At 40.1% G+C, this 20,518-nt stretch overlaps 1 protein-coding gene across 1 annotated transcript in view; it reads left to right on the forward strand.

The window, feature by feature from the left end:
* LOC139446262 (protocadherin Fat 3-like) overlaps positions 1–20,518 on the forward strand; it is a 121,186-nt gene that overhangs the window by 96,435 nt on the left and 4,233 nt on the right. Inside the window, exons 53-65 of the mRNA XM_071227614.1 lie at positions 1,460–1,646; positions 3,629–4,049; positions 5,199–5,389; positions 6,435–6,677; positions 8,255–8,499; positions 9,978–10,161; positions 11,418–11,838; positions 12,912–13,105; positions 13,905–14,147; positions 16,573–16,820; positions 17,934–18,117; positions 18,745–19,165; positions 19,668–19,861. Coding sequence (XP_071083715.1) covers positions 1,460–1,646; positions 3,629–4,049; positions 5,199–5,389; positions 6,435–6,677; positions 8,255–8,499; positions 9,978–10,161; positions 11,418–11,838; positions 12,912–13,105; positions 13,905–14,147; positions 16,573–16,820; positions 17,934–18,117; positions 18,745–19,165; positions 19,668–19,861 — 3,376 coding nt within the window. The remainder of the gene's footprint in view (positions 1–1,459; positions 1,647–3,628; positions 4,050–5,198; positions 5,390–6,434; positions 6,678–8,254; positions 8,500–9,977; positions 10,162–11,417; positions 11,839–12,911; positions 13,106–13,904; positions 14,148–16,572; positions 16,821–17,933; positions 18,118–18,744; positions 19,166–19,667; positions 19,862–20,518) is intronic.

Here is a 20,518-nt window from a genome sequence, read left to right on the forward strand (position 1 = left end):
CCGCTTAATAGTGATTCATAGTGACGATTTCAGCAGATATTTCTGTTTTTGGAAAGGCACTTATCACTTTTATTTTTTTCTTGTTTAAAGTGAAATAAACAAATTAAAGCAGTATTTATCTTAATATCTACAGAAATGAGAGTAGCAGTAGATGACGAAGAGCAACAGGAAAACATAAACATGATAGAAAACCCTATTCTTTAAATGAAGCCTTCTTTGCTGAAAGTGAGTTTCTCCCTCAGATGATTCAATCTTCACACTGGACTGCCAAGACATAGACGATAATACCACCAACCTGACTTCAGAGATTAAAGATGGAAACCATTATACGATGTTCAAGACGAGTGGCCTGAGCCTTTATTTGGATGGAGAAATTGATTTCGAGCAATGTTGTGTACACCAACAACCATTCCTCCTGACCGTCCTTGTAACGGATCAACAGAACGGAAGTCGTGGGCGGGTCAACACTGCCACAGTCCTTGTTCATGTCTTGGTGAGTTCGACCAATGACCTTTAAACACATAGGGGACACAGGTGGCCCAGTAGTCTAAAGCGCCGCAATTCGATTTGCAGAGTTTGTTTCAAGTCATCGTGACTGGACGTGAGTTCGTAGGACCCGTGAAGATCCCGTTTAGAATAGGTCTTCAGCGTAACAGTAATTTGTGCATTGGAAATGATTCTATGGCATTTAATTGGCTAAACCAGCAGTTGTGTTTGCCTTTGTATTTCCATAAACCCAAGCCACATAAGGCCACCCTACTAGAGGACCCCTGATTGGCTCATAATGGAGTGGGCGGGGATTGTGTTGCATTCTTATGCTGAACGATGTGACTGGATTCGTATCTTTGTCTATAATGTTGTGTGGTTATGATTAAATAAGCAATCTGTGAAGTTATTATTGTTGACTTATTGTTTATCAAATATCTTTTGTGTTTGTACCCCAACAACATTAAAATATATTGCAGTCAAATGTCAAATAAACTATCAATAGTGAATATTGTTTTAGTAATAATATGTAGAAAAACGTGCATACCTTAAGTCAATACGTTACTATGCTACTGAACTGTAGTGCCGATTTGTTTGGCATATTTTGATTTTTCACCTAGTAACGACCCTTGATTTCACAAACCTTCGGTTTCAAAATCTCCGGAAACTTGTTGTTTATGAAGTAGATGTTCTGTGTATATTTATCATCCAAGCAATGGTGTTTCTAAAAAGATTATGAATTTCAACAGCATAACTGAATACATTTACATAATATTCAAAAATCGATTCTTCAATTTTTTACTTATATTGTTAATTATTCTTTCTATCATAGTCAGTCATAACAATACTGTTATACGTATACAGTATTCACGGTCATCCTGTCATCGTTGATAGTATGATGGTTTCAACATTGAACGTGTATCTTCCCCCTTCTTCTTATATAACAATTGGAAACCACTTTGTCCAATACCAGATACAACCTTCAAACGAATATGAACCGGAATGGTCATCACCCAAACCAGACATCAATGGGTCATTTCCGGATCTTCATATATCCCAGAATGCTCCTGTTGGCACCGTTCTCATCTCGTTCAAGGTCAAGGACGACGATGCTGGAGATGATGGAATCATTAAATTCGACGTTATGTCCACAACTTCGGGTAAGTTTGGTCGATCTCTTAACACTCCTCTTTAATCAGTTTACGAACTATTTCTGCACATGTATACAACTAATATCTACGTTTACTTGATAAAAAATTGAGGGTATCCGCAAAGAGTGAGTGAGTATAGTTTTATGTCGCTTTTAGCAATATTTCAGCAATGTAACCAGAAATGGCCTTGTATATATGCCATGTAGGAAATCCTTTAAGAACGAAATAATTTTCAGTCAAGAATGCAGTTTGTACAAAAACAGGTTCATAGACATAATACATTTACTATTAAACATGTTGAATATACTGTTGGGTATGTCATGACGAATATCTGTATAATGCCACATGCATGTACATGTTTAATTTGAAGTTTACACGATATACCGCTTTTCCATTGGACGAGAGGTCTGTTACATGACCGCCAATTTGACGTTCATACGCTTTTCACGAGACCGTGTTCTTGAAGTGACGTAAACACTGACGGACTACTTGGTAAAAACCCCTGGGAATTCCCCAGCACGAATATATACAGAAGCCTTGTTTCTAATAATTTGAACCCTTTAACTCAGCGTTTTAGCATACATTGAGAAACGTCAGAGAGTTTGACTGCGTGAACGTTTACGAATATCCTTGCTACGACCCATCCTAGTGAACAAAATGAAGAAATTCACATCAATTATCGTATTATTGACTCGATCCGTATCTAGACTGACAGTGACAGTCTGCAGCAATCTATGAATTTACCTGAGTGTCTATTTGGCACATCATAATAATCACCTTTCAATGATCGGCCAATTTATCCATGATGACCAACACATGTGACCGCCACAGATTCATTAACCACTTCGGAAATCTCTCCCGTTTATCGTGTCGGCCATTTTGACGTCTTGTACTTGTTGTAAATGTATCACGACGCGCTGTTATTCTGACTGACTTATCGAGGTAGATCTTAACACACCTTTCTCATCCAATGATGATGTTATTCGAATACCTTTGTTGTAAACAAACTACACCAGATGTACCTGTAGAACATGTTGTGCATATATACTCCCACGTCACCTGTCATGTTGAGGAACTATTCTATTCTGCGAAACAGCTGGTTGTTGTATGCCTGTCAGTGAAAACATGAAGTCACATGTACTAAATAAAACTGTGCATAGATCTAGGCCTATGTCATTCGAGGTAACAAATAGTGATATAAACATTATAAGAATTGACTTTCACTTTGTGTGTGTTCTAAGGAGACAAGCTCTGACTTTCATACAGTTTGGCCCTCACACTATGAAAGTTCAGCTTCGACTTTCATACAGTTTGGCCTTCACTCTTTGAAAGTTCAGCTCCGACTTTCATACAGTTTGGCCCTCACTCTTTGAAGGTTCGGCTCCGACTTTCATAAAGTTTGGCCCTCACTCTTTGAAGGTTCGGCTCCGACTTTCATACAGTTTGGCCCTCACTCTTTGAAGGTTCAGCTCCGACTTTCATACAGTTTGGCCCTCACTCTTTGAACGTTCAGCTCCGACTTTCATACAGTTTGGCCCTCACTCTTTGAAGGTTCAGCTCTGACTTTCATACAGTTTGGCCCTCACTCTTTGAAGGTTCAGCTCCGACTTTCATACAGTTTGGCCCTCACTCTTTGAAGGTTCAGCTCCGACTTTCATACATTTTGGCCCTCACTCTTTGAAGGTTCAGCTCCGACTTTCGTACAGTTTGGCCCTCACACTATGAAAGTTCAGCTCCGACTTTCATACAGTTTGGTCCTCACTCTTTGAAGGTTCAGCTCCGACTGTCATACATTTTGGCCCTCACTCTTTGAAGGTTCAGCTTCGACTTTCGTACAGTTTGGCCCTCACACTATGAAAGTTCAGCTCCGACTTTCATACAGTTTGGTCCTCACTCTTTGAAGGTTCAGCTCCGACTTTCATACATTTTGGCCCTCAGTTTATAAAAGTTTATAACTCCAATGAATTGACTGCTGACCCTTTTTCTTTCAGATACTGGAGATAACACAACGGGCTTGTTCACTGTAGATGATTCCACGGGAAACCTTGCTATTATGCGAAATTTGGTAGCTGAAAAAGACAGCGAACATATACAATACTATGATATAGAAGTCCAAGCATCAGATCGAGGCTCACTCCAAAAGTCAGTTCAAGGTCAGATCAGGGTCAGACTCAAGCATATCAACAACCAGCCACCAGTCTTTGCAGAAACTGTTTACAGAGTTGAAGTAGGGGAGGATACGGATATTGGAGATGTGATACTAAACGTTACCGCTTCGGATCCAGAAGGCAAGAACCTGACTTTAGACGTCGTGAAGACCAATGCAGATTATTTCAAATTCGAAGATTTGGCGTTAACCTTGCAGAAAAGTTTGGATTTTGAAATGAAAAAGTTTTTTGCCATCGAAGTGAAGTAAGTTGCTGATTTGTCTGAATGAATGTTTGCGTGCTCTTGATTAAGTATTGTTTTACGTCGCATCTGGCAATATTCCAGCTGAATCGTGAAGAATCATCACGCCCAGAGAACCTTTTTATTGGACGTCGTAATCACGACCGCGGCATAAACAACAAATATACGAAACATATGTGAGTTAGTTGTGTTTAACGCCGCTTTGAAACACTATTTTAGTTATAATATATAACGGTGTGTCAGCTCGCCATGGTAAACCCGTTTACCATGCGTCCAGAGTTTACACTCCAGGTTCATAATCGGAGCAAATTTGGGATTCAACCCCACCATCAGCGGATGTATCGATACACTGCAAATTGCGGCACCGTAGACCACCGGGCCACAAACATTAAACGAAATGGTATTATAGTGGATGTTCCATGTTAAAGGGATCTCAGGAAAATCGTTTGGTAGTAAATAATATTCATCCTGATAAGGGATGTGGATTAGCCTAGTTGTTGCAACGTCCCTTAATATGCCGCAGACATAGGTTAGAGACCCGTGAAGTTCCGGGTTAGAATAGGGTCTTCAGCATTCCATGCTTGCCGCAAAAGGCGACAATGTTTGTCGTAAGAGGCTGACTGGTTTGATGCATGTCAACGTATCCCAATTGCGTGGATCGATGCTCATGATGTCAATCACTGGATTGTGCGGTCCAGACTCGATTATTTGCAAACCGCCGTCATATAGCTGGAATATTGCTGAGTGCGGGCTAAAACAAAAAAACATCACCAACAACCACTTCGGTTAGAGTTCAAAAGTAGGTACAATGTGTGAAACAAAGTCTTGGAGTAGCCTTTCGTGATATGGCTGTAACTGTGCTTAAATATTCATACATTCCAAACGCCAAACATTAACCAGTCTCGATTATCTGCCGAAACAGATGGCAAAATAGTGGTGAAAATTATATTGAATTTTCATTTATCATTTGGGGTAGGGTGGCCTCGTGGTTACAGTGTTCGCTCGTTACGCCAAAAACCCGAGTTCGATTTCCCCTTGAGTATGTGTGAAGCCCATTTCTGACGTCCCCTACCTTGATATTGTAGAAATATTGTTAAAAGCGGCGTTAAACCATACTCACATATTAACTCAAGCTTATGATTCATGTTCCAGGGCCTATGATGGGGAGCAGGACGCCTCTGCTTCAGTCTACGTGACTGTGACAAACGTGTATGACGAAACGCCTGAAATCACTCTGGAATCCACACAGCTGCAGGAAGGGTTGTCGGCGGGAGCCTCTCTCCACAAGCTGTTCCATGTACGGGACAGGGACATAGATGACGTCGTTAACTACACACTGAGTGGTGAGAATTATTACGAAAGGATCACCTATTGGCGCACGAGAGACAAAAAACATAACAAAATAGTGTCATGACAGTGAACGGACATGTTTTTTTTTTATGACTGTCAGCACTTATTTGTGTTTTGTTATTCATAATATTGAGTGAGTTGGGATTAGCGCCGCTTAAAACAGTATTTCAGTCATATCAAGGAGTGATTTTGGAGGAAGACTTTTGAAGGTTTGGACATTTACCACTTTGGTGGAACCTACGAGCACGGATATGGTGCTGATAACTTAGAAATATTATCACAGCGAACCGGGATTCGAACCCTCGATTATAGGTTTGGAGCAGGCCTGACGAACGCAGGGCTCAACTCGCACATGGAAGTTTTGTTTTTGTTTGTTATTTAATGCCGCAGCTATATGACGGCGGTCAGTAAATAATCGAGTCTGGACCAGACCAAGCCAAGTCAGGAGCCTGACTACCCGATCCCGTTAGTTGCCTTTTACGACAGGCATGGGTTGCTGAAGACCTATTCTGCCCCGTATCTTCACGGGCATTGCTTCGTCTGATATGACTGTGCCACTCGTGCTCCCGATTGACAAATTAAAGCACCACTGTTTTAATGTGCCGAGAAGACCAAACTTGGGCTTTCCGGAGGGGCTTTTATAATTTTAACGGTTTTGACCCAAGCAGGATTCCTATGGAAATATAGTAAAGACTGATAATGGTGTGTTCATATCATGAAAGTGTTGAAAGAAATACAACATTTTCTCAGTCACATAAACACTTAACTATCATGACGTTTCTTAAACGATTGCCATGGGAACGTGACATTTCTTTGGCCATAAAACATCCTATCCAACCCCTGTCCTGTAAAAATATTGTAAAATATGATAAATCACTCACCAACAGATAGCCTTGAAAGATTTTATTTTATCTCAGACGTTCAAGGCTACCAGATTATCGCATGAACCCTGAACCTATGAACCCATAGTTCATGATATATATGAATGTCTGCTACGAAAGATATTTTACAACTTTTATATTGATCTATATCCAACAGGAAATGACAGTGTCTATTTCGATATCGACGAATTGACGGGTGCAATGTTCACGAGGACGGCGATAGACTATGACGGTCCTAATGGCACTCGGGTCATCAACGATTTGATTCTGAGTGTGGTTGACAAGGGGGGTAACACTGCCAACGTTTCTGTCGGCGTCAACATAACGAACGTGAACGACAACCCCCCACTGTGTTCTCAGGATGTCTACAGAGCTAATGTAACAGAGAATACTACGTACGGTAAGTCAGGGATCTAGATATTAGTATTGAACCAAATAGTATTTATTCATATGTTATCAGTCATTTTGGGTATTTGGCAGTTTTCTTTGGGTGTTCAAAATACTTTTACTCTTTTGGGTTCAGACTGTTAGGTAAAAAATAAAGTTTAAAAATAATTCTGCGTAACCTTCTGCTTCGGGTAACTTCTGTTGTCTTCTGTTCAGACCGCCTTAGTGGTCTAGTGGTAGAGCGTCCGCCTGGAGAGCGGAAGGTCCGGGGTTCGATCCCCGGCCGCGTCATACTAAAAGACGTTAAAAGATGGTACTTGTTGTTACCCTGTCTGGCGCTCGGCATTAAGGGTCTAAAACAAGGACTGGTCAGCTCGGAGTCAGTATACTGTGTTTGAGTGGGGTATTCATGTTAAACTGCAGCATGGTATCTCGGTGGGCTAGCACTATAAATCGGCATCAGTCCGGACTAGTAAAAGCAGCCACACACACAATAATCTTGGACGCGACGTTAAACCCAATTTCACCTTACCTCACCTCTTCTGTTCATGCCCTGCCCCAAGTTCGTCACAGGTCGCACAACAGCGATACACATCTCAGTTACAATAAACGAGAGGTACAATGTATGTTATACCTACTTTCGATAATTAAATAAACATGTGTGAAGATATTTGGGTACGCTGAAATGGCTGCATTGGCTAATGGCTAATTATGCACAGTATTGTTTGCTACTGTTTTAAAAAAAAAATTTCATGCATATGTGTACGCAAGCAATTCCCATTTATGGTGATTTATTGTGCGTATTTTACGCAAATACGCTGTCTATCTGGAGCTCTGGTAGGTTGTTGCGCTTGATAACCCCGTACTATTCGGTGCTAGCTTTCTCTGCATTCTGCTCATCTTACATAAACAAGACCTCGGCCAGCATTGACGGGAATCCATATTGGAACAAGTTTCGTGCACGTGACTATCACATAAACTGGCGACAGTCGCGAACGTTATATAACTTTTCAAATTTTTTTCGATTACTTTTGTCTTCACATCAAAGGGTATTACCTGATTTGAAAACCTTTTCGAAAACATACATGTGCATGACGCCTCACGATTTACATTAGAAAAATGTCGCTACTTTGCTGCCCGAGATGTTATGTAGTTATGTTTGTAGCTGTGCAAGGCGAGTGGACCCGAGTGGGCCCGAGAAAGATATGTTATCCTACCACTAAAGGTGATTGGTATTTAAAGGGTGTCTCTTAGTAGCCAGGACTAGTTATCACACGCTGTGTAATGAGATCTGAAACTCAGTGTGAGATATAGTTTGGAAGGTGTTTGTTCTTGTAGTTGACAGGAAATAAGGTGAGGTATCTGCAAGAGAAATCTTTAGATGGGGAGAAGGAGATTTAACATTCACGCCATCGATTAATCTATTGTAAGCCATGGTGGCTTGTAGGTATTTCTCGTATGTGTTTCTATCCAAATGATTTAACATTAGTGATAGATTAACTTTTACGAGAAATAGTGATTTCAAAGTTGTTGCATATTAAATTGAAATAAGCAGTCATTTATATTTCATTGATATCTGTCCATTTACAGATGGACCCATTCTGACGTTACTTTGTACAGATGAAGATGAGAACACCTTCAATTTCACAACAAACATACATGGCATGATTCCCAATGCAACATTTAGGCTTGTGGGACTTGAACTATTTGCTGATGGTAGCAACATAGATTTAGAATCTCTAGAACCTGAAGATACACATTTCCTACTGATTGCTTCAGTGGCAGACGGTGACGGAGAATACAGTTTGACAGCAACAGTGATGATCGATGTACAGGTAATACCTCAATCACATACTAAGACACCCGTCAGATCTGATATTTCAGAAAAAATAATTTCTTCTAAAGACACCAATGCCATCCATACAAACCCAACTGACATACAACGGAACCGAACATTTGGTTTTAAAATACTATTCTGTTATCGAAAATACTTGGAAAAAATAATTGGTCCTAAGGTTTCACGAGTAAATTTAAAATATATATCTTTCACAAGATATGCTGGCTGCTGTGTGGATAGAACACATGTTTTTTTAGCAAAAAACATTGCGCGTTTAAAAAAAAGTGTCCGAAAACATATTCTGAAAAGAACAAAACTCCTAGCTGCCCTAGAATATAAAATAACCGGTCCCTAAAATATTTCCTCAAGCACGACCTATTGTTGTCATTTCTCCTATATATTAATGCATTTATTGTATGATTTAACCCTTTGTAAAATGCACTAAACTAATATGATTAAGTTTTTACGCCGATATTAGAAATAATTTAGCGCTATTATGAACATGTTTAATCCCGAATTAGGGTTTATATATGACTATAGAAGAGTAAGTAATGATCCGACACACACTTCGACCATTATAAACGCCCGTGAAGATCCGGGGTAGAATAGGTCTTCAGCAACCCATGCTTGCCGTAAAAGGCGACTCTGCTTGTCGTAAAAGGCGACTAACGGGATCGGGTGGTCAGGCTCGCTGACTTGGTTGATGCATGTCATCGATCCCAATTGCGTGAATCGATGTTCATGATGTAAATCACTGGATTGTCTGGTCCAGACTCGATTATTTACAGACCGCCGTCATATAGCTGAAATATTGCTGAGTGCGGCGTAAAACAACAAACCAAACCAAAACCTGCTGGTCTCAGCTCGCTGTGTTTCCCATATTACCAGAGGTGGTTTCACACCACAAACTTACACTTTGCCAATATATGTATGCAAACACAACTATTTGTGAACATTGCAAAAACTGTTTGCAAACTATTTTGGGGCAAACTTTTGTCGAGAATCGGTCTCTATTCTCCCCAGCCAACAGTTTATGGTTTCAACTTGACGTGTGAATGGTTGTCAAATACATGTTGGCCACCTAAAACCAGAAACTGCGTAGATATCAGATGAATTATATCTGCTACAAAATGTCACTAGCGTTTGAGAGAAGTGAGAGGAACTAAATAACGCCAACACATACTTGTGTTTTGACTAACCTTTTTAAGTTATGCAAAAATGTGCATGCAACACTGGTCTTGTGAAACCACTGCTCTGAACTTGTGATTAATTAATCTGGATGTCACCGAGTACGTGTACATGTTTTTATCACAGTAATAAGGACTGGCCAACTATCAACTTAATTCCTATCATATATTGATGTATCTTCTTAAAAATAATGGTACAAAAACATTGTTACAGTTAGTGGCAATCTCAAGTTGTTATATGATGATATTGTGTGTCGATTTTCATTTTGTACGGCTATATTTCTTTTAGATACTGTCAAAGAACGAGTTTTCGCCAGTGTGGAAGTACCCTGAGTCTACAAATGGGACATTTCCACCCGTATCTGTGCCCCAGGACGCCAGGACAGACACGGTCATCTCCATGTTCCAGGCCACCGACAAGGACACGGGCACAGACGGACACGTCACATATACTCTAGGGACCGTCTCAAAAGGTAATATGTTCTTTTAAATGTTGAAGTGCAGTGACTCTCCACGCTGACTCACGTGATTTACCTTAGATGTTGTCCCTCTATATTTATTTGATCCAAGAGCGTAAAGTTCGGGGTTCGATCCCGGCCGCGTCATACCAAAAGATGTTAAAAAATGGTACTTGTTGTTACCCTTTCTAGTGCTCGGCATTAAATGGCTAAACAAGGACTCGTCGGCTCGGAGTCAGTATACTGTGTCTGAGTGAGGTATTCATGTTAAACAGTGGCGTGGAATCTCAGTGGGCTGGCACTATAAAATCAACACGGGTCCGGACTAGTACAAGCAGCCAAACACACATACACACACATGCATGCACGTCACTTTTAGTACAGTAATCTTAAATGTGCACCTCACCTCACCTCCAAGGGATCCATCTATGATTTAAATAAAGACGACATATACCCTTCCAAAAATCATAAGAAATAAATATCTGTTAAAAGCATATTATTATCATATTTAACATGTATTTATAAAACTATAAAATAGTTATGATACCAGGTGTTTGAAAAAAAGTGAGCATATACTGCCCCGCCGCTGACACCCATCACAAACTTATACAAAAGTTATTGTTCACCTGAACAAATACTTGTTCAAGGTGAAATAGGGAATAACAACGGACAAGTTTGGAAATGTACTCCACATGTCCACCATAAAATATTTGAAAGGCCTTGAATACTGTACCTCTGATCAAGCAAATCGTATGACGCTCTTTGAAATTTTCTTGGAAAGAGCATGCGCTATTGATCCTCAAAGGTTGTGAAGTATAGACATCAAAGGCTGGAGCCGCTGGAAAATTGCTTGACATGAGTCCTGGGGTTCGCGCACGACAATAGGGGCCCCAGAGTGACTACTGCACCAACAACAACTGAAATACGAAGTACTTGGGGAGTCTAAATTTAATGAAGGATCGGACCTTTCTTGTTTCAACGAAACATGGGTAAAGAAAATAAATCGGACATGGACGGTAGCATGTAACAAGCATGCCTCTTTGCATGACAACACCAAATTGTTTTTAATGACATATTTGCATCCCATTCGACTCATTGTTCAAATATTTATGTGCATGTGACGGAATATGTTGCGTCCGGTAACACCCGGTTAGAGATTTTCTGTTTCTTGTTGATGTCACATTTTCAAGCATAGATTTACATATATACAATGTACATGCTTTAGTAATTTAGTTAACTTAAACGTAAACAATGCCAACGTTTTTCAACAGATAATGGTGACAACATTACTGGACTATTCGAGATCCACCCACAAACCGGGAATTTGTACCTGAAGGAGAGCATGCTGAAACAGGAGGGTATCCAGAACATCAAGTATTACGACATACAAATCCTGGCCCGGGACAATGGCTTCCCGCAAGAGGAAATCCAGGGAGACATCCAAGTGAAGGTCAAACATTCCAACAACCAGCCTCCCTATATCGAGAAGACAGTGTACAGTGTATCAGTGGCCGAGTCGGCTGGAGTAGGCACCGTGGTGGTCAACATCACTGCGACTGATCCTGATGGGGACAACTTTACACTGTCGAGGACGGGGAAGGATGAAGGTGTTTTTCAGTTTGATGGCCTCGGGTTGGTAACCAAAACTGTGTTGGATTTCGAGAACCGGAGCTATTACATTTTGCAAGCAAGGTAATAAAATATTCTGAAATGAAGTTTGCATATTAAATTTTACGTGACAGAAACCTCTGAAGTATTGGCATGAAACCAATACCGCACATGTTTAAATAGTTGAAAATAATGTTTAGCTTTGTAATAAGTTTTAGAATTAAGGCATAACCAAATATATAAGAATAGTTAAAATGAGTAAAAAATGATGAAATTTAGAAGTTTGAGAGAAATTCTAAATATAAGCAAGACCATGACCCCAAAACAAGTGTTCATCTTATATATTTGTACGGTTATTAGCTATATTTCGTAAGAAAATCAACTTGGGTCAAAGACGTGTCCGTTTTCAGATATTTCAAAATGCTTTTTTAAAACATCTAAACTCAGTCTTTAATTCTCATTTATATGAACACCTCTAATAACTCTCAATGATTTGCAAAGGTTTTGCCCATTTCTCAAATTATGCACATACCGGTGGCCTAAAAGGACTCTTATCCAAGCTCGAACTTTAAAGATATTTATTAAGATCTGAAAAGTCGATTAGCATTTTGCTTTATATCATAATTCGAATTGTTAGGAAGGGATTCATGTTAAACATTTGTGGAGGGCATGGAAGGATAATGGTGTAATTTTCTTTGATGGTCTCGAGTTGATAACAAAAACTTCTGTGGATTATGAGAATAGGTATTTTTTATTCAATGATCTTTCTCAAGGGTTCCATGTCGACAAGTGAGATGCTAAACGGCCAGACAACAGAGCGTATCAAAACATCACAATGTCTTAATGTCTGGTATCTGTGAACCAACTCAATCTGATTATAACAATACCTGCTCATTACTTCACCATCGAAAACCTGTTTCGTGTTTGTTTCATTTATAGCCACCATAAAACATGGGTTTTTACTTTCTTTTGCCGGTCTGTCAATTTGGTTTTGTGGAAAAACAAGAATAGTGAGGAATTGCCATGTCGAGAGGTACATGCAGGAAACACCTTAAACAGTTTACAAGGTCCAATATCAAAATATCCCATATAGGAAACACCCCTGTTCATGTATCTCAAGTGTTATATGCACACTAAAACGTATTTGTAATCTTCAGTGCCAGTGACGGTGAAAGTGATGTATCATTCATCATACACGTATCTGTGGAGAACCTTTATGACGAGGTTCCAGTGATCACACTCTCTGATGTCAGAGACATTCGGGAGGAGATGCCTGTTGGGTCCATCATCAGTGGCATCTTCGATGTGAAGGACAGGGACAGGGGAGATAACCTGAATTACTCTCTCAAAGGTAAGTGTTTGTCTTATCACTCCGTCAGTCATGGGTGGATTTGTTTAGGTTTACCTTTGATATTTGAAGTAGGGGTGATGCATGGACCCAAATGTTTGAAGGTGTTGCGGCTTACTGTGGTTAGTTATCAGGTGTTCCAATTGGCACTATACATGTTTATATAATGTTGGTAACATTGACCCTTGATAAGGTCTGGAACTTAATCATTTGTTTCTAGAGCTTCACTACTTCTCTCCCTACTCCTTCAAATTCCGGGAAGGGTTGCCTAAGAAAATATCAATAATGGAGTTTGCATGTGTGAATATTCAACCCGTTTGATATTCATTCAAATTGAAAATGACACAGATAATGGTTCCTAGAGTATCATGCATCAACTTTGCATGCTTCCCAAATTAACATTTAACTGTAAGAAGACGGAGTATGTGTCTACATCCAAATCACGAAATTTATTGCAACAACATTGACAAAGGAGGAGTCGTTATTCGAAATGTTCCTAACTATACACACACATCCCTGCGATCTCCTTTTGTTCATAGGGTGCAATACAAGTGTTCATCAATATCACTGGGTGATTGACCCTCATTGGCAGAACAGTTGATGACTGTTCTGTACTGTTTTATTCTTTTCAATTCTCAAGAGTTTGTATCTCAGATTTGGAAATCAGTTATCTCCAAGTCAGTAGACTGAAGCACGGCCAATTGTAAAAGATGATTTAACACAAGTCAAGACCAATATGTAATCATAGCAATAACAGTGCAATGCCTTGTTTAAGACATTCAGATTTCTGCTCGTATTTTAGGAAATGACTCGGCGTATTTTGACATCGACGTTTCATCAGGAGAGATGGCTATAAAACGTTTGATCAATTACGACGGAAGTTCTGGAGTTCATGAACTTGTTGACCTTGTACTGATCGTCACTGACAAGGGAGGTAACTCTGCAAACGCTTCACTGAACATCACCGTCACCGATATCAACGACAACTCTCCAGTTTGTACACAGACTCTCTACAGGATCAATGTGACGGAGAATATAACTTACGGTAAGTGTAAGCTTGGTGACAAAAGTACTGAAGGTAGTTGTTTCTGGAAACTAAATTCTAGGGTAACAAATATTTTTACAATAAGAATATTATTTAAGGATAAACAATAAGTCACAAACAGATAAGATATTTGAAGTATAAATGAGATGTCAGGCTGGTTGTGTGAAGAGAGAAGATTAGCCATTGCTTACTGGTAATCCAGGATAAGTTGAACCATCTCACATGATGCATTTGAGACAAGTGCATGTAGCCTGTGCACGAAAGTTGGGCAAACATATCTAGTTTGTTCCAGTTAGAAAGGGTGCATGCATATTGTGCATGTGCAGGTCATGACGATGAAATTAACTCATTCCCATGGACACACATGTTGCTCATAAGACAATACAGAGGTCGGTGTGACAAGTCGATACCAGAATTCTCTAAAAGTCGTTTGATAGAAATATTTTCAAACAAACCAACATGTGAAAGCTTTGTAAGCATGTCCAAATCATACATTCTCAGGCTGAGAATTGGCCTATAATGCCATAAATTACATGGAGAAAGAACGTACAAATATATATCTCAACCATTGTCAAAAGCTGGCATTGCCTCTGGTCTGTCTGTATCTACGCTAAAGCTCACCGGAGCAGAAGGTATCACTCGTCAAAAAGGTGAGAGTAGTTAGCCTAAGTATACTTTGCAAAATCGTCCACTCATCAAATCGCAACTTGAGTTTTCGACCAGGGTGCTGTTCGTCAATTTGTACACAATTCGAATGTAGTGCGAAAACACTGCCAACTCAAGACATTTATATGACATGATCAATACCGATCTGAATTATGGGTGTTCTGGAGAAAGCGTATGCTTATTTCTAAACATTTCAGGTTTTAGAAAGGCCTAAAGCGAAGTTCAATCGGAAGGTGTAAATGAAACGGAAATATTGTTTCAAAGTGCATGCAGTACTTACGTGCTATATGAAAAACAACCGAGATGAGAACCAGCCAATTATCTTTATTTAAGAAACGTGGTTGTGTGTGCACTACACTGTCCGGAAATGTTGGCAGTCGGAGGGTGATATGGCTATAGGTGGTGTTCAACCCCCGTCCGGGGCCGGACCTCAGCTGATCATAGCACATGCAGGGTTCGAGAACTGATTTGTACCAAATACACTGCTTATATTGGATACAGAACTCAAGACAGGTTATTATCATGATGAGATGAGTCTGATAATTTCTCCAAACGGTTCTGATCCCCAATATTCCACCCAAGTCGGTCATTATTTTGGACAACCTATCATATCATAGCAAGCAAGTGGAGAAATGTCCAACAATCGCTTATAGAAATGAAATAAAAGCATGGTTGCAAAGGCTTGATCTTGCGTTGATGATAGATGGTAGATACCATCCTTAAACAACATTGACATGTTTTTCTGCGTTTAACTCTTTAATATGCATACTTAAACCCAATCGACTTGATATTGGTTAATGTGTAGAAACGTGTTGCCAAACAAAACTTGCAGTTCACAAAGAAACATCGCTTCGAGGTGCATGTGAAGAACGAATATCTGCAATCGTTGCCAAGGAATAGTCGCATGTTGTACGCATGTCCGGTGTGTTGAAGATGGCTACTGGCAACGGGAAATAGCGGTTGAAAGATAAATGGACTCCATCGTTGTCAAACTTGATCTGACAAGTGGATGAGATACAGACACCGCATCAGAATGTGAAGATTGGTGCTTTGATTATCCAGTTATCTCAGTATAAATCCAGCTATGCTGAAACCCTATACACAATCACATGGGGTAATGACATTGAGTCAACTATCACGACCTTAAAGTTTCATCCTTCACAATCACTTAATGAATGACATGACACTATTCATTATTGTTCTCTGAGGTAATAAAGGCATTCCATTTTTACAGTCTCTGTATCAAATTTAAAAAAATAATAATTTATAAATGAAATTTAGAAAAACAAACAAACCCCTTGTATGATCGTTGGTATAGTATCTGTCCTAATATGTATGAATGCATACCAACATAATGCACGAGATACAACGTAGGTGACATGTATGTGTCAATATATATGTGACACAGCGTGTGTTAAAATGCATGTGTTAGAGTGTGTATTTTCCAATATCTTTGACATAAGCGTCATAATGAAAAAGATGTATGTGGTAATGTCTTGTAGCAGTTGGTTCGTGCAACAAATGAGGTATGCATGGATCCACTGTTGGACTAGTCTTAGAACCAGAGGACGCATGAAGGAATGTGTTCTTCATCTTACACCAACTGTTTGGAAACAAAGTTAAGCACTTCGGTGACCGTTTTAATACGGTTTTATATCCTGTATCATGTCAACCCACAATGTATGTGTATGTGACGTTCAGGTATGTGTTTCGTAAAACAGATGACTCAGCAATGTAACATTCTTCTTCCCACGTACAGAACACCCACTACTGAGACTGACATGCTCAGACAGTGACAGTGACGACGTGAACCTTACCACCACGCTGAAGGGAGCACCTGACAACATCACCTTTACCGTGTCGGGGACGGAACTGTATGTGGAAGGCGACAGCATAGACTTTGAAGCACTTGAGAAAGGGGCATCGTCATACATCCTTACCATCCTTCTTGAAGACAGACCTGGCAGGGTGGACTGTCAGAGTACTAATGTCATGATATATGTGCAGGTATATCAGCCTTTCATCCAGTGTTGTATAGATAATATAGAAAATCTGCAGATGTCAGAAGAATGTGTCCTTATTGTAGTGTACATGAAGGATATGTACCCTTTAATCGGGTAAAGACTTTCATTTCTACAAGCCTTTTGTACTGGAGCCTGGGGGATCTGAAAAGTTAAAATACAATTTATTAGATATTCTGTTTTTGAGCTGTTGGTAGGTAGATAATGAGGAACGTGTAGAAAGATTAAAGTTGTTTAAAATGAGGATGATACTACAAGTCACTGTTACAAGATAGTATTTTTGTTACAAGATAGCATTTTTTGTAAGTATTCTTAGAAAACTACTCGTAAAAGTTGCCTAACGCCCATGCTTTACTTCAAAGGGTAACTTATCAAAGCTTTGTGTCTTTAGTTTGTAGTTAAGAGTAGTGAGTGAGTATGGTTTTATGCCACTTTTAGCAATATTCCAGGATGCAACTTCTCGTGTGACGAGCGAACGCTTTAACCACTGAGCTACCTAACCGCCCCAGTTAAGAGTAGTGTGGTATGTGTCGTTTGTATCTTCTACAAAACACATCTGCTTGTAAGCAGTGCATCCTATATTTTAGAAACAGATCCGCAAGAAAGGGCTCACAATTGCTGCCATAGGGATGCCTACTTCTTGACTAAAAGGATTACCCCCAAATTTTACATGGTCGTTATCAATGAGGATGTTAAGCATTTCACATTTTGTTTTCCAAGAATGATATTTGCTTTCGTTTTTGACAAATTGTCCTGAACCATTGACAATAGATATGTGACCAAGTCTGAAACTGTAAAAAACCTCCTCTGTGGTTCAAGCTTCTCCTGTATGTACCAGTACTACCACGTTTACAGTTTCTCTGATATTACACAGTATCTCCTGAATGTATTTTTGTACATTTTGTCTTCAGTATGCTCATTTTATCCCCCCTGTATATAAAAAAATCCCTTATGTATATGTATGCAGAGTGTGTCTTTGTCGTACTATCTCCGTATGTACAAAACATCTGTAGTATGTGTATACACGTATACTGTCTCCATTGTCTCTAGTGTGTACACGGCGTATCCATTATGAATGTCTGAAGTTCTGGATCTCCAGGTTCTTTCAAAGAACGAGTTTGCGCCAGTGTGGAAGATCCCTAAACCTGACAATGGGACATTCCCACCCGTATCCGTCCCCCAGGACGCCAGGACAGACACGGTCATCTCCATGTTCCAGGCCACTGACCAGGACACGGGCACGGACGGACACGTCACATATACTCTAGGGACCATCTCAAAAGGTACCGTGTCCTGTAAATCGTGTTTTTAAAGTAGTGTCGGTACAATAGCATCTGTATACAATGACATCTCGATAACTTGGACTCCGTAATCCTGATTTATAGCTTAAGATGATGTAATTGTAAGGTCCCGACAAATTCCTTTCGGTCAAGTGTTTGAATATTGATACGACGTACGCTTATTTCGATCTGCATATCGTCATACATTTGAAGGTCTCTTTGTCTTAGAGTTAAAAATGTATCACCGTCATATAGCCTGAAGGCAATAAAGTGAGTGAGTGAGTTCAGTTTAACGCTGCTTCTTCCAGTTATTTAACAGCATGTCAGATTGATGTTGAAGGAAAGCCTGAAGTGATGTCACAGACGTTCACCACTTCGGTGAAACTCACGAGCACGGGTATGGTGCTGACAAACCTAGAAACATAATCGGGGCGAACCATAATCATAGGTTTCTGGCTTGCCCCACGGACGCAACTCTGCACAGCGAATTGTCGTGCTTTTGACGACTGGGCCACCCATGCCTGTTGAGCAATACAAGTTGCCATCATTATCGGTGAAAGTTACAAAATAGTTATGTTCTTATTTAACATGTTCTGTTAACATCGATTCTTTCAACATTTTTGTCAACAGATAACGGAGACAACATTACTGGACTATTCGAGATCCACCCACAAACCGGGAACTTGTACCTGAAGGAGAGCTTGCTGAAACAGGAGGGTATCCAGAACATCAAGTATTACGACATACAAATCCTGGCCCGGGACAATGGCTTCCCGCGAGAGGAAATCCAGGGGGACATCCAAGTGAAGGTCAAACATTCCAACAACCAGCCTCCCTATATCGAGAAGACAGTGTACAGTGTATCAGTGGCCGAGTCGGCTGGAGTAGACACCGTGGTGGTCAACATCACTGCGACTGATCCTGATGGGGACAACGTTACACTGTCGAGGACGGGGAAGGATGAAGGTGTTTTTCAGTTTGATGGCCTCGGGTTGGTAACCAAAACTGTGTTGGATTTCGAGAAGAGGAGTTTTTACATTTTGCAAGCAAGGTAATAAAATATTTTGCTAATGCCTGCTTCATTCTTGAAAACTACGAATATTGTTGATTTGGTTGTTGATATAATTTCTGAAAACAAATAATGTTACACATGAACATATTGTATAGCAGATATTCAGTAAAGCATATGAGTTGGTAATCTGCACAGCATCTTCGATCTTAACTCTCGGTGGTGTGGGTAAACGTTTATCCACTTTGCAAACACTGATGTGATAGCAAGGTTCTTTGAATTTACTTGGACGAATGTGTACAGACATTTCCATTCCTAATTCAGTACGTGTTTTGTTTGTTTGTTGTTTAACACCGCTCTCAGCAGTTTTTCAGCTTCATGAAGGCGGCCTATAAATAATCGAGTTATGACCAGACAATCCAGTGATTGATATTGTGAGCAACGTCCCACGCCATGGGGGTGGGATCCCCACGGTCAAATGAATAAATGTAATGTTATCACACTTCATCTGACTGAATTTGTTCATGTTACCCTTTGACTTCAGTGCCAGTGACGGTGAAAATGATGTATCATTCATCATACACGTATCTGTGAAGGATCTATATGACGAAATCCCAGTGATCACACTCTCCGGTGTCAGAGAAATTCGAGAGGAGATGCCTGTTGGATCTGTCATCAGTGGCATCTTCGATGTGCAGGACAGGGACAGGAGAGACAATTTGACTTACACCCTCATGGGTATGTATAATGTCATCTTCCCGAGGGCAGCGTGTCCACTAGCCTATATCAAAGCCTAGTTTCCACCCTTGCCACATCAAACCCAATTTCCTGTGCTAAATGTGATTGAACTATCTCACATATTGATAGTCCAATCAGAGAACATTTCACAAAATCAACGTCCGGGTTCCCAAAACATGCAGATTTTCGAAGTTCTTTCAACAATTAAGCGAAGAGCAATATTCAATAAATATTTCAACGTTTTCGATCAAGTCGCCAAAGTACTGCGCTTGTAAGCGGTACGATGATTAGATCAGTCATTCCCAGAACTATGGAAGTGCTTTTCTACTGCCTGTCTTTGTTGACACCAGTATGTCTGTTAAACGCGGCACTGAACAGTATATCTTGGCGTGTCAGCTTGATGTGGGAGGAATGCCCGAAATGACGCAGGTTTTAGACGTTTACCACTTTTGTGAAACTCCCGAAAACTGATAAGGGCTGACAAACATAGGAACATAATCAGGGTTAACGGAGATTCGAACCCACGATCATAGGTTTTCTTTGCATGTCCGAGGGACGCAACTCTGCACAGCAATGACGACTAGGCCACCCGTGTCAACAATATGCAGTGATATTAATTGTCAACCAGTCTCGATGAGTATTGGGTATGATGTACCT

This window comes from Haliotis cracherodii, unplaced genomic scaffold (assembly GCF_022045235.1).
Source record: "Haliotis cracherodii isolate W230 unplaced genomic scaffold, xgHalCrac1.p SCAF_6, whole genome shotgun sequence".
Lineage (NCBI taxonomy): Eukaryota > Metazoa > Mollusca > Gastropoda > Lepetellida > Haliotidae > Haliotis > Haliotis cracherodii.